The sequence below is a fragment of the Peromyscus maniculatus genome, chromosome 18, assembly GCF_049852395.1.
Source record: "Peromyscus maniculatus bairdii isolate BWxNUB_F1_BW_parent chromosome 18, HU_Pman_BW_mat_3.1, whole genome shotgun sequence".
Lineage (NCBI taxonomy): Eukaryota > Metazoa > Chordata > Mammalia > Rodentia > Cricetidae > Peromyscus > Peromyscus maniculatus.
Window position 1 is genome coordinate 2,423,806 of NC_134869.1, and position 15,109 is coordinate 2,438,914.

Sequence of the window (15,109 nt, forward strand, 5' to 3'; positions counted from 1 at the left end):
CAATGTGATGCGTGATTTGTATGGGTCTAAAGTGACTGTGTGTGTGTGTGTGTGTGTGTGTGTAAATAAAGAAAGAATCTAAAGCACTCTTTCAACACCTCCTCAAACCAATGCCTTTGCAATTAAGTGTATTGAAGTTCACATGTCAGAGGAAATATATTCTCACAACCCTTCCTCCCAGCACCTCCTTTTGCAGTAAAGCATTAATTTACTTACCAACATTTGATTAAACTCTTAAGGGTCAACCCTAGGAGGAGGCGGCACTGGACAAAGGATTATTGTCATTCATCATCAACACATTTAAGTCTTCCCCTCCAGTTGCCTATGAAGGATTAGCATTTCTCTGAAAGGAGCAGGACGGAATAAATTGCATCCCTGGCCAAAGAGCTGGCAGCTCCTTTCAGCTGGGGGCACATACCGGGAGCTTTTCCCATATTAGTCAGCTTTAGCTCAACTTTTGGGCAGGGCCTACATCTGAATTTCATGGGTTTCAGGATCAGTCAAAATAGAATTGTAGGGTTGCGGAGGTCAGAGGTCACCTCTGTCAAAGGGTGGTGACCTTAACAGCAAGAGGTGGCCAAGCCTCTCCTACCCCCCCCCCACCCCAGTGACTTCATTCTAGTGAATGCTTGGCTCTGCGCTCCTCCTTCCCTGTGGTGCTTTTTTTTCCCCAACCTGGTAATAAAAATCCCCTTGAGACCTGATTTAAAAAAAAAAAAAAGGAAAAGAAAAGAAAAACATTATTATTGATTTCCTTTGTTCCTGTTTCTTCATAGAATGACCAAATCTTGGTCCTTGATCATGTATTGGCCATGCATTCCTTGGAAAATGACAGAGGAAAAGCTGTCATTCTTGTACAGTGTGTGGAATGCCACCTTGGGTGGAGGCGAAGATCTGGAGCCTCGCTTAGGAACTGCCTTGGTTTAATGAGCACAGTTTCCCAGAACTTCTGAGCGTCTCTTGGGCACCAGTAGGTTGTATTACTCCGGTCAAGCTTGATTTAAAAGCTGCAAAGCTGCTTAGGGAGGAACAGGGTAGGGTAGTATGGGGACAAAGGGAGGAAGGAAGAAGGCCGTGTGCTGTCATAGAAAGCTCAGATGGACCTGGCGGGTGGGTGTTCAAATCCCAGTTCTGTCCTTTAAGCTGTGTGCCCTTGAACAAGGGTGTAAACTGAAATGAGTAACCGCTGACCAGGCAGGGAGTTGATTAGGTGTAAATGTGGTGTCTTTAATGTGCCTGGTACCTGGCAGACCCCAAGTGATAGCCTAGGTAGGTTTCAGAGCTCTCACAGACCACTGAGTGTGAGCTAAGAGTGAGGCAGAAGCCTCCTAACGATTGTCTTGCCTTGACTGCATCTCAGCCCCTAAGACACCATCTATTCCTGCCCTCTTAGAGGTTAGTCTTGTGTCGGGACCTTTTGGACACCGACCTTCAAAGGGGCACAGGTTGGCAGTTTCTTGAGAACGAACTTATTTCAAACTTTCCTCCGACTTTTCTATTATACTGTTATAAATACCGTACATCGGCCCGGCAGCTGTTTCTGAAGCTGATTTCTCTCACCCCTGCTGTCATGGTCAGACCTGATTCTTTCTCATAAAGGATCTCAAAGAACTGGTGTTAGCTCTTGAAGCGTTTCTAATGAGAAAGGGAGGCGGAGGATGGGGAGTCCTGGTTCTCGCCCACCACCTCTCATCACCCACACTCCTAGCAACAGCTCTTAACTCCGTGGCCCACGTCTTCTGCCCCGCCTACAGCAGCAGCAGCAGCAGCAAACTGTGTGTGTGTGTTGGGGGAGGGGGGTCTGAGGTTCAGGAAGAGAGTGGGACAAGAGCCCAGGAAGGAGGCTGGCAGAGCACAGAAGGCCCTGACCTCCCAGGAAGAAGCGGAGTCCCCGAGGACAGCGTCCAGGCTGGCTGAGCCTGAGAGGTGGCCAAGGAACCAAAGCTGTGAAGTTCCAGGTTAGGAGAGCAGCGCAAAGTGGCAGGGACTGGTGTGGATGGAGGGCCATCCACAGCACGGAGAGGGGACTGGTGTGGATGGAGGGCCGTCCACAGCACGGAGAGGGGGAGGTTTGGCTGCTGAGGACACAGAACAGTGTAGGCTGCAGAGAAGGGCCAATTGTTCATAGTCAATGGCTCTCCTCTCTGGCTACCCTGGAACCCTGTAGGAAAAACAGACAACAAACAAACAAAAACAGAACTTCAGGTGTAGTAGGTCCCTGAATCTTGAAGCTTCAAGGTGGAAAGGTCATGTTTCTCAACCTTAAATACATATGAGAGCTTTAAAATGCTGGTGCCTAGGCTACAGTACCACATGGACTGTTGGCTCTAAGTCACATCCCTTCTAGAATAGGAATGTCCCTGCTTTAGCTCATCTTTGGTGGGACCAGGATTCGGCCTCATTCACCACTGCTTCACTTTAATAAGAATAAACGAATAAAAATATCCATCACTTGTGTTTTTAAGCTTCTGGCGATTTACATATTCGCATTTGTTCCAGTCTCATTTCAAAGTCTTTATTCTCACTTCAGAGAGCTTTCCTCCTAGGCTCCTGGAGACCCATGGCGACTCTTCCTTTCTCCATCTGCCTATAATAGCATCTTTATGTCATGCCCTTTCCCCAGGTTTAATATTTTAAAGTTTTGCCATCTACCAGAGAGAGAAACAGAGTCCCAAGGCTCCCTGTACATCTCCAGCTTGAGGGCAGACATTTTGATGGATCTCAAGGCAAATGGATCAAAGCCAGTTCTGAATGGAGGGAAAATTGCAAAAGACTCCTGGTGGGGGAAGGCGGGTAACGGGATTGGATAGGAGACAGCGGTGGGGTTTTTGGAGGTAATAGGCAGGTGTACCAGCTGAGCTTGCAGGGACGGACCTCAGTCTGAGTGTTGGCACCAGCTGGAGATGCCTCCCTGAATCATGCAATCTAATTTGTCTGTCCCTCTCCTTACCCAAATCTGCTAGCCTTGGTCTTTGAGCATACACACCATGATCTGAAATCTCAGTGCCAGTTAACTTGCCTGCTTCAGGTCCAAAATATGGAAGTAATACATCCAAGGTCAAATGACAAGGAGCCACTGGCTACCCTAATGTTTTGGGCCTTTAACCCCGTGGTTAAGCATTCCCAATTTGCATGGATTGCCTTCTCCGAGAGGCCACATGTCCCCTTTCTGTCTAGATGTGGGATAACTCGAGCCCTGGCAAAGGACACAGCAGGACAAAAGCTGAGGACGCCATGGACCTGCAGCGTGGGTGATGTCCTGACTAATGTTCATGACTTCAGCCAGCCTCATGCTGTCAGAGGCCCTTTCAAGAAAATGTCCTGTTGCCAGGACTCTCTGCTTTTCTTGACAAGTGACTGGACCCACTCCCAGCTGCCAGCCTGGCCCATCCCCGCTCTGCCGACTGGAGAGGAACCACCAGAAAGAGAAGATACCTTGAGTCCTGCCCCCAGCCGCTGTTGCCTTTCCTGGTTAGAACCTTTCCATGACTTAGGGTGAAGGTTTTAGCATGTTTGGGAACACAGATCATGCCCTTAGCTCCTGGGGAGGATGCCCTGTGCCCGCTGGCACTCATCTCAAGCTGCTTTCTTTGTTAGTATCACTCATTCCTGGTTATGCTGTGAGGACCATGCACTTACTTGGAAAGTCATGGAACCGCTTGCTTCTCTCTCTCTCAGCCTCAGGTTCTCGTCAAAGCTGACAAGTTTTCACCTAGAGCCCTTGCAGCTCATGAACTAGTGGCTGTTGTTTGTAAATGGGTGCTGCTTAACCTGTTACCTGGTTAGAGAATTTGATAATGACTGTGGTTTGATGTTGTTTGGGTTTTTTGTTGTGTTGTGTTTTGTTTTTGTGCTCATTAAGTCAAAGTTCAGACATACCACAACTTTGTTTATACAGCACTCACTTTCAAGTCTGAGAGACCAATAGGGCCCGGCATCCTGAGGTTTATTCTTAACAGTGGCTAAATTCAAAATTTCATTCATCCTCTCTCTTGCTTTCATCATATAAAGCTAATGGATTGTGAACAAAAGGTCAAACTAATTTACCGTGAGAGAATGAGATCCAGCGTCTGTGTTCTTTTTTTTAGAATAAGGGGAGGCTATGTGTAACATAAATAATTTCCATCTTAAAATTATCTTTCAGGTATAAACATGTTATGTAATAGCACACAAGGGCTTGGCTTTAAAATAAAGCTTTCAAGATGCAAATGAAGTTGTCACCTCCTCATACCTCTGGGTTAACACAGTCTCTCCTGTACAGGCTTCCAGAAGTTCCTGGCTCGGACTCTCTCAGCTCCTGCATCCTTAACATTCGGGTAAAATGAAACCACTTCTTTTGTACCCTACGCCCCTTCATCACAGAATCAAAACGCCGTGCTGGAGAAGAATTCCATTCTTGTTAAGTATTCAGGGACGTTACTGCTCTGTTTATTCTCATTTAAAGCAAGGCACCTGAATATCTTTACACCCAATGATCACTGAAGCATGATGAATTTAGTACCAGGGGAATGCTTAATGCTGCTGCTGCTGAAGAAGATGCTTCCTGCAAGAGCTGCAAGGCAAATGTAGGACAGATCCCAGTTTGTAGAGCAGATCTACAAACCTTCAATGGGCTATAGGTACTACACTCCCTCGGTCATTTGTCAGGACGGGATGTGTGGGCCTACCCGAACTGTATTATTATTTTATGACAAGTTGAAAGGGAACTGAATAAACAAAACCACACAGTCATACAAGGCTTTTGTTGTTTGTTTAGTTGCTTTTATTTATTTATTTATTTATTTATTTATTTATTTAATTTATTTATTTATTTTTAAGACCAGACCTAGGCTGGCTTTGAACTCACTATTCTCTACCCTCGGCTTTCCCACCACACCCAGCAAGACCTTTTAGTTTTTTGTTTTTTGGTTTTTTGAGACAGGGCTTCTTTGTGTAGCTTTGCACCTTTCCTGGAACTCGCTTTGGAGACCAGGCTGGCCTCGAACTCACAGAGATCTGCCTGCCTCTTGCCTCCCGAGTGCTGGGATTAAAGGCGTGCACCACCACCGCCTGGCTTTAGTTTTGTTCTGCTTACTCATGCCCCAAGAATTTACGAATGTTATTTATATCGTGGACACACCCCTGGCACATCAATGCAAATGAAAAACAAACGGAAGCTAGTCACTTCAATACTTTTTATTTGAGTGTGAAACCATTCATATCTTGCACAACTGTACAGATAGTGAAACTATTTCCATTTTAGCTGTAGACATGATTATCACACTGGGTGGTGTGATCAAACATTTTATTTACAGAACATTTGCTAAAACATCCGATGTCATATTTCCATTTATTTCTTACCCATAGGGTAATAGGTCCACCATAATTGCTTGGTGCATCTTATAATACAGAAAGAAAACCTATGTTAATCTCTAACAAACCTCACAAATAGCTACAAATCTGACAAAAAAAAATTACCTACGAAAAAATTTTCCCAAAGTACAATACACTTTTATTTCCACACATACACAGTATAGTATAGACTCAAAGGCACAGCTTTGATTTTTTTTTTTTCTAGCAAAGTGTCGGAAAGTATTCTAGTCTTATGAAGGAACCACGACAGCTGTTTTCATACTTGGTGCTTGCTAAGTGAAAGTTTGATCCATCCAGCTTCACAAAGCAACACAGCAAAGAATGATACTTAGTGCCATAAATCCACATTTCCCACAGAACTTAAGAAACCCCTCTCCTGCCTTTTGCTGATGGTAGCCATTGTGCAAATGTAGGACAAATCCTTGAACGTAGAAGAACTGGTCCCTACAGACATCAATCAACTAAAGGCAAATGCAACAGGCCTCTTCGGTCCTCAGAACAGTGCTTACATTCCAAGACAATGCAGGTGCTATGCAGGTATGAGTGGAACAGGTTGCTTAGCATTTTCAGGAGCTTCCATTTGGCCCTAGGGCTCCAGGAAGTAGTGATGACACCACCAGGAAGTAGGAGGTGGAGAACATGGCTGAGGGCTGCTAACTGGACAGTGAGATGACACTCATGGCAAGGCAAATGCTCTTGGTAAATTATGTGCCCATCCAAGAGCACAAACCAGAGTCTGGCTCCAGTATCCATCCTTCAAGACTAAAGAGCTTTGTCAACAGGAAAGTAAGTTCCCTACAGGGAGTGGTTGCCATGCAAGGTCATGGAACAGAGGGGAAAGGCACAGATTGGCCTGCCCACAATAGTGCTCTATAGAAGCAGTCAAGTCTGGCTTGGCTACAGGAACCCAATCCCAGTGACTTTTAGTAAGTCCTGTTTCTGAACTAAAGTCTATTTTCATCCCATGTTGAACATCCTCTTGTTCATTAGGAAAATGGATGCTTAGGAACAGCCCGCAAGTTACGATGTATAGAGATAACGTCTTCTGGAGAGTGGGTATTGGGTTTATTATTATTATTAATTATTAATATTAAATATGGATTCCTATGAAAGCAGTCACTTAGCCCATCCAGTGGAGGCCTCTCCGTTGATGTAAGCAAAGCCAGGAAAGTGTTGCATGTGCTCGTACTCGGAATTCCTGCGCGTGGTCAAGGGTGTGTACATGTCACTAGAGTTTCCATACCTCGTGGAATGCACGGTCGGGCTTGTGTAGCACGTGTTGGCTGTCGGCACCTCTGGCCATCGGGGAGTGACTGGGGTAGGATGCAGCCTGGGAGTACTGCTCATCAAACAAGGTTCCATCCTGGAAGTGGGGCTATTAAAAGGGTACTTGTGGAGAAGAAAGAAAGTCCACAAAATTAAGGTTAGCTTGAAGTTGCCTGCACCCTGCACCCAAAAGCAAACTTATTTAAGCTAAAAAAAAAAAATGCAAGATACTTATTCACAAGAGTTGATGGAAAGGAATCAGGGAGCTTCTGTCCAACTTTGGTCCAAGGAAGCAATGAGTGGGAGAGTCACAGAAGTTCTCATGACTAGAGGCTGGCTGGTGTTCTGCTTACACAGTATGACTATCTGTGAGCTCAGAGTCTGCAACATTCTGAGCAGTCAAATTCAAAGAGAGAACTATCCCCAGCTGGGTGGTGGTGATGCTGGTGATGGTAGTGGTGGTGGCACTGGTGGTGGTGGATGGTGGATGGAGGTGGTGGTGGATGGTGGTGGTGGTACGGGTGGTGGTGGTGGAGGTGGTAGTGGATGGTGGTGGTGCTGCTGCTGGTGATGGTGGTGGATGGTGGATGGAGGTGCTGCTGCTGGTGGTGGTGATACTGGTGGTGGTGGAGGTGGTAGTGGATGGTGGATGGAGGTGCTGCTGCTGCTGGTGGTGGTGGTGGTGGTGGTGGTGGATGGTGGATGGAGGTGCTGGTGGTGGTGGTGGTGGTGGTGGTGGTGATGGGTGGTGGTAGTGGAGATGTTGCTGGTGGTGGTGGTGGATGCTGGTGCTGGGTGTGCCTTTGTGTATACACACTAGCAAGTATGTCCAGATAAGTGTGATTGCTGGATGGATGTGAGTTTTATCGTTACCCATGGAGATGTGGTAAGTCCTATTCCATCAATCCAAGAGAACAGCACTACCAGGTAAAACACAAGACATTAAAAATAGCATTTTACAGTCGAATTCAGTCATGAACCACAGCCCTGAGCAGGCTGTGGAAGAGAAAGCAAGCCAACAGCTTCCAAGGTTATTATTAGTGCCTGTCATTTAAAGAACGTCTCTCTGTTAGGTTCACATTCAGGAGTCCTGGAAGATATGCAAGGAGGAAATGGTAAATGACTGGGCTCTGTGTGAATGCAGAGGACAGAGTCAAGAGACAGGGAGGACGGAGTCAGGAGACGGGGAGGACAGAGTCAGGAGAGACGGGGAGGACGGAGTCAAGAGAGACGGGGAGGACGGAGTCAGGAGACGGGGAGGACAGAGTCAAGAGACGGGGAGGACAGAGTCAAGAGACGGGGAGGACAGAGTCAGGAGACGGGGAGGACAGAGTCAAGAGACAGGGAGGACAGAGTCAAGAGACGGGGAGGACAGAGTCAGGAGACAGGGAGGACAGAGTCAGGAGACAGGGAGGACAGAGTCAAGAGACAGGGAGGACAGAGTCAAGAGACGGGGAGGACAGAGTCAGGAGAGACAGGGAGGACAGAGTCAGGAGACGGGGAGGACAGAGTCAGGAGAGACGGGGAGGACAGAGTCAAGAGAGACGGGGAGGACAGAGTCAGGAGACGGGGAGGACAGAGTCAGGAGAGACGGGGAGGACAGAGTCAAGAGAGACGGGGAGGACAGAGTCAAGAGAGACGGGGAGGACAGAGTCAGGAGAGGCTGGGAGGACAGAGTCAAGAGAGACGGGGAGGACAGAGTCAGGAGAGACGGGGAGGACATTGTCAGGAGAGACGGGGAGGACAGAGTCAGGAGACGGGGAGGACGGAGTCAGGAGAGGCGGGGAGGACAGAGTCAAGAGATGGGGAGGACAGAGTCAGGAGAGACGGGGAGGACAGAGTCAAGAGAGACGGGGAGGACAGAGTCAAGAGAGACGGGGAGGACAGAGCCAGGAGACGGGGAGGACATTGTCAGGAGAGACGGGGAGGACAGAGTCAAGAGACGGGGAGGACAGAGTCAGGAGACGGGGAGGACAGAGTCAAGAGACGGGGAGGACAGAGTCAGGAGAGACGGGGAGGACAGAGTCAGGAGAGACGGGGAGGACAGAGTCAGGAGAGACGGGGAGGACAGAGTCAAGAGACGGGGAGGACGGAGTCAGGAGACGGGGAGGACGGAGTCAGGAGACAGGGAGGACAGAGTCAAGAGAGACGGGGAGGACAGAGTCAGGAGACGGGGAGGACAGAGTCAGGAGACGGGGAGGACAGAGTCAGGAGACGGGGAGGACAGAGTCAGGAGAGACGGGGAGGACAGAGTCAGGAGACGGGGAGGACGGAGTCAGGAGAGGCGGGGAGGACAGAGTCAAGAGATGGGGAGGACAGAGTCAGGAGAGACGGGGAGGACAGAGTCAAGAGAGACGGGGAGGACAGAGTCAAGAGAGACGGGGAGGACAGAGCCAGGAGACGGGGAGGACAGAGTCAAGAGAGACGGGGAGGACAGAGTCAGGAGAGACGGGGAGGACGGAGTCAGGAGACGGGGAGGACGGAGTCAGGAGAGACGGGGAGGACAGAGTCAGGAGAGACGGGGAGGACAGAGTCAGGAGACGGGGAGGACAGAGTCAGGAGACGGGGAGGACGGAGTCAGGAGACGGGGAGGACAGAGTCAGGAGACGGGGAGGACGGAGTCAGGAGACGGGGAGGACAGAGTCAGGAGACGGGGAGGACGGAGTCAGGAGACAGGGAGGACAGAGTCAAGAGACGGGGAGGACGGAGTCAGGAGAGACGGGGAGGACAGAGTCAGGAGACGGGGAGGACGGAGTCAAGAGACGGGGAGGACAGAGTCAGGAGACGGGGAGGACAGAGTCAGGAGACGGAGAGGACAGAGTCAGGAGACGGAGAGGACAGAGTCAGGAGAGACGGGGAGGACGGAGTCAGGAGAGACGGGGAGGACAGAGTCAGGAGAGACGGGGAGGACAGAGTCAGGAGACGGGGAGGACAGAGTCAGGAGAGACGGGGAGGACGGAGTCAGGAGAGACGGGGAGGACAGAGTCAGGAGAGACGGGGAGGACAGAGTCAGGAGACGGGGAGGACAGAGTCAGGAGACGGGGAGGACGGAGTCAGGAGACGGGGAGGACAGAGTCAGGAGACGGGGAGGACGGAGTCAGGAGACGGGGAGGACAGAGTCAGGAGACGGGGAGGACGGAGTCAGGAGACAGGGAGGACAGAGTCAAGAGACGGGGAGGACGGAGTCAGGAGACGGGGAGGACAGAGTCAGGAGACGGGGAGGACAGAGTCAAGAGACAGGGAGGACAGAGTCAAGAGACGGGGAGGACAGAGTCAGGAGACGGGGAGGACATTGTCAGGAGAGGCGGGGAGGACAGAGTCAGGAGACGGGGAGGACATTGTCAGGAGACGGGGAGGACATTGTCAGGAGAGGCGGGGGGCAGCAGGAAAGGGGACTCTGGGACGAGTCAGGCCCAGGAGCAGGTGTTGGCGGAGACATGTGGAAGAGGACTCTGGAGAGAGTCAGGAGTGAGAGGGGCCTCCCTTTACATTCTTCCCTGTCGGAAGCAACGCTATGGAAACAAGGCCTCTTTGGAATGATGGCGAGGGAGGGGTGGGGGAGCTGAGGCTCCCTTTGGAGTTCATGTTTCCAGGTCGTCAGCATGAAGATGTCCTCACTGTGCTTATGGCCAACAGGACAGGAGCCAATGAACAAGAGTGACAAGGGCACCATGGAGGAGAGGGTGTGTGGATCCTCCTGCCCCCCATATGTCTACCCTGACAGTTGGAGAGTGGAGACCCCGGGATTAGGTGGGAGGTGCCTCCTGTGAGGGAGACAGACAGGCTGAAGCCTAGACAGCAGAAGCTGCAGACAACAATGGCTGTCCCCTGAGTCTAGATGGGCAAAGGAGCCCCTCTGCCTCTCGGAGCTGTGTCCCAGGGGAAGCAGGCGACAGAGAGGAGGTTGGCATGGGTGAAGAGAGCTGACTACTCAGGGCTTGAGAAGAGGGGTCTCAGGTGGAGGGCTGAGAGTTTCCCTCAGGTAGGACCTCGTGCTTACACAGCAAAGGGCAGCCGCTGCACAAGAAAAGAACAGTTAAGAGAGAGGGTGTAGGAGGTGTCTGGGAACTCCAGGGAGAAGGACCAAGTGCTGTTGCCAAGGAGACTGCAGACAGCATGCCAAGGTTTTCATAATCCCAAATCAGATCTCCAGCACTGGCACAGACCCATGTGCTGTGCAGAATGAGGCCCCAGGACACTGTTTGGGTGGAGTCATGGTGGGCCCTCAGGCCTGTGAATGGAGATTCTCAGAAAAAAGAATTAAGATCCCAGCCGCACTAGAAAGATAATATGAAGAAATATCAGTGATGCTCTCCTAAGTGAAACAGCTGGGCACATGTCATCCTGGCCCCTCTTTGGGATGGTGCTGGCACAGAGGGCTCCCTTTTCATCTAGAGGTACACTGAGCTGGTCCTCCCTCAGGCCCTTCCCAGACTACTCTTCCCCCAGTTCCCGTCACATCTGCCCTTTTCCCCACTTTTTAGCTCTCAGCTCAAACATCAACTCCTTGGAGTGACTTTTCTGGACATCCCATCTCAAGAAGCCAAATGCCCCACCACCTCCACCCTGCCTGGCAGCCGTTTCTCCACTGGCTTACATTCAGAGGCTCCCTGTGGGGCTTTGTTTTGTTCATACTGTGTCCCCCAAATTTGGTACAGTGCTTGGCACCTAACAGGTGCCAATCATTTTTGGTAAATGTACACTGGAACATTCCCAGCAGAAAGGACCTTCAGGGTCATGAAATCTAGACTCACACTGTAGAAGTGGGAAAAGCTGGAGCCGAGCCGGGTGTCACAGAGCATGACAAAAACCCAGAACGATTTCCCCATATCAATCTGACTGACCTAAACTTGGCTTACCTACCACTCCCAAAACCCTTTCCTCTCTCATCTTTCTTCATCAAGACCTCTCCTCCTCCACGGAGCTAGGCCTTGGAGTGCTGACCCAGGCCACTGGAAGCCTGCTGGCCTCTCTGGCCTTGACTTGGGTAGGTAAAATGTCACAGTGTGGACTTGGAAGTCTTCCCACCAAGCTCAAGAGAGTGTAGTTGTTGTGCCTCATCAAGGACCCTCAGCACAGCTGTGCCCAGAGGTTGTGTCATAGAATCAAAAGAGCAATTGCCTGGAAATGGCTCAAAATATCTGCAGTGTGACAATACAATTCTGTTACCAGCGTGGAAAAGTCTGTCCCATTAGGTCAGCTAATTGCAAATGAGTCAGTGACTTGCTTACCCCTGGTGTAAGAGACCATTGAAAGGCAAGACAGTGGAGTGCCGGCTGCCTTGGCCGAGTGATGAATGTGACCAGTGAAGACTTCTCTGTCATCTGCTGGAGTGGCGGAGGCTGTACCACAGCAGCATCCATCTCACCTCTCACACTTCACATCTGGCTCCATGCAAGGCCTCTAAGCATGCTGGGTACAAACTCTGGGTACCAAGAGCTCAGGCCAGAATAAAGGGGCTTTTGTTGAGAGCCTATGACAGGAAGTTACCAGTTTCTGGATCAAATCACAAGCTGTTGCTGCTGATTTTTAAAGATAAGATAAATCACTAGTTACCATTTCTTGAAAGGAGTGAGTGCATGAGGGGTGTTATTGACTCTCTCTCTCTCTCTCTCTCTCTCTCTCTCTCTCTCTCTGTCTCTCTCTCTGTCTCTCTCTGTCTCTCTGTCTCTCTGTCTCTCTCTCTCTCTCTCTCTCTCTCTCTGTGTGTGTGTGTGTGTGTGTGTGTGTGTGTGTAAAGCAGTTGGCAAGAGGCTATGGTATAAGTCCATCTTGGTAGTGACTGACTCTTGGCCTCTTTGGAACTGTATTAGGAAGTCTATTTTGGGAAGCGACTCTCTGCTCCAGGGTGGACTTTCCTGCTCATGGAAAGGGAAGAGTGAGCCCTTTATCCCTGCCTCCCACCACATGGCCTGCTGCTTGGGCAGGGGGTGAAAGGTGGCTGAGTCAGGAGTGCAAACTGTTTTCCTGTGAAAGGCGGCTCTCACTGCACCCAGGGCCTGCCAGGGGCTGCCCCGGGCAGCTTTCCTCGCGGCCTCTTCTGAAGTAGGATGTGGCTCCCCAAACTCTTTGTCAGACTGTCCACATCTGCTGAGCTCTTAGGGTCAAGATTAATCAAATGAATTGGTGTGAAGCCACTTAGAAACCATGTTGTAAGTTTTCAAAATGTGTTAACCATTACCAATGTTCTTCATTTCTGAAGGGCATAGGATTGTGGTTTATTAGTGAGCCAAAGAGCCTCAGTGGCTGCCTGGAATGTCCCAATGCTGATTTTACAGTACTCAAACAAGGCTCATTCATTTCACTGACATCCTGGCAATCACTAAGGACTGAGCTCTGTGCTAGGTCCTGGGAGTGTGAGTGGGATGAGAAGAAGAACCTCTGCAGAACCAGTGCCGTGCAGAGAACAGATACTGTGTAATTACATAAAATAGAAGACTATTATAACTGGATGGCAAAGGGGAATATGATAAATGCAAATAGTATTAACTGCGAGCCAGATCTTATTTTCATCTTTATTAATTACTGAGCATGGCTACTACACCCTGTGAAATGGGTATTATAACTTATCTCCATTTTCCCGATGAATAAATTGAAGCTCAGAACTAATCAGGCAGATCTGGGATTTGAGCCCAGGGAAACTAGCTCTGTACTTAAAGACTTTGCAACATTATGGTTGATTGGTATGTGAGTGTGCACATATGCATCGGTGGCACATGTCTGCATGTGTGTACATGTGCACGTGGAGATCAGAGAACAACCTCAGGTGTTTTCCTCTAGTGCTGTCTACCACTCTTTTTTCTTTGAGACAGGGTCTCTCACTGGCCTTGCACTTGCCAAGTAGGCTGACTGGCCAGTGGGTCCCAGCTGCTTCCCAGCTCTGGGGCTATAAACACATTCTACTACATTAACATGGGTTCTAGAGGACAAACTCAAGCAAGTACCTTCCTGAGCTGTCTTCCTAGCCGTGTGTGTGTGTGTGTGTGTGTGTGTGTGTGTGTGTGTGTGTGTGTGTGTGTGTGTGTGTGTTCCTTTACTGTGGTCCAAGATGCTCCCAGGGTGGAGCACCCTTAGAAGATTGGTGGAGCACTGGCTGTGGGCTGGTTGGAGCCAGGCAGATGAAGACCGCATGGGTCATGTTGCCCTTGAGCCATTCCAATGAGAAGAAAGGAAACACTTTCCTGCCTCCTGGAGTGCATGCCTAGCCATATGGATGCTGGGTGATCACATGACTTTTGAACTCTTGGGCCATGTTCACAATTATGGTTGCTGACAGGGTAAGGATTGCATGGTCAGGTACTGACTGAGGCTCAGAAATATCCCACCCACAAATTCAGCAGTTCTGAGACTCAAGCTGGATAGGAGGTTCACCTTTATATTGGCCATAAGCAAGCACACACTGTGAAAATGAGTTCTCTGACAAGCATACACACATCCATGTGATAAGCATGTGAGTTCAGATTACTTTGATCACATAAGTGCTGGGATGCATGTGAATATCACAGTCCATGGATAGATGTGTCTTTCAACCTAACAGGTATTTACTTGCTGTCTTGACTTGTAGGTGTTCTTCTGCTGAGAACCAATTTTTTTTTTTTTTTTTTTTTTGGATTTTGGAGACAGGGTTTCTCTGTGTAGCCCTGGCTGTTCTGAAACTCACCCTGTAGACCAGGCTGGCCTTGAACTTATAGAGAGCTGCCTACCTCTGCCTTCCAAGTGCTAGGATTCAAGGTGTACGCCACCCCACCAGTGCAAAGTACATTTCTTTAAAAAACATTGATTGTGAATTTTCTTGAGTTTAGACCTACCTCTTCCTCATCCCCACAAACCTTCTACAGTGAAGTGTGCTATCCATTCATGGTGCTCCAGACTGCTGACCTCTGCTCTGGGAAGCCAGGACCTCTCAGCCCTAATGGATTTCAGCCTTGCACATGCAACTTTCAATCAAAGACCTTGAATGTGCGTGTGTCTTCTCTCTCAGAACTTGACATTCAGTGAGAATCCTAGTGCCAGTCTCTAGGCTTTGCTGCCCCCAACACAGTGGTTTTAAGCCCTGGCATGGGGCTGGGGCTGAGAGTTGGCGAATTTGCACGCAAGTCTGCTTTGCTGGATGGGGCTCATGGCCCTTCTGAGATTGCTGCTTCATTTTTTTTTTCAATATTTTATTTTCATTTAACATGCATTGGTGTTTTGCCTGCATGTATGTCTGTGTGAGGGTGTCAGAAGCCCTGGAACTGGAGTAACAGACAGGTGTGAGCTGCCATGTGGGTGCTGGGAATTGAACCCAGGTCCCCCAGAAGAGCAGTCAATGCTCTTACCCACTCAGCCATCTCTCCAGCCCCCTGCTGCTCCATCTTTAAGAACTGGAGAAAATGTAGTCTTCCTGAGGTTGTTATGGGAACGAATGCACCCATCTATTTCAAAGTGCCCAGAGGTGCAAATTGCTTAAATGTTAATGGAAAATGAAACAAAAGCAGCTTTGTCTTTGTAC

At 49.4% G+C, this 15,109-nt stretch overlaps 1 protein-coding gene across 5 annotated transcripts in view; it reads right to left on the bottom strand.

The window, feature by feature from the left end:
* Positions 1-5,468: 5,468 nt before the first annotated feature.
* Positions 5,469-15,109, bottom strand: part of Rfx4 (regulatory factor X4) — a 154,480-nt gene continuing 144,839 nt past the window's right edge. For all 5 annotated transcript variants that reach the window (XM_006986974.3, XM_042263156.2, XM_076554462.1 and 2 more), the window contains one exon: positions 5,469-6,741. In XM_006986974.3, the coding sequence (XP_006987036.1) occupies positions 6,469-6,741 (273 nt within the window). In that variant the 3' untranslated portion in view covers positions 5,469-6,468. The remainder of the gene's footprint in view (positions 6,742-15,109) is intronic.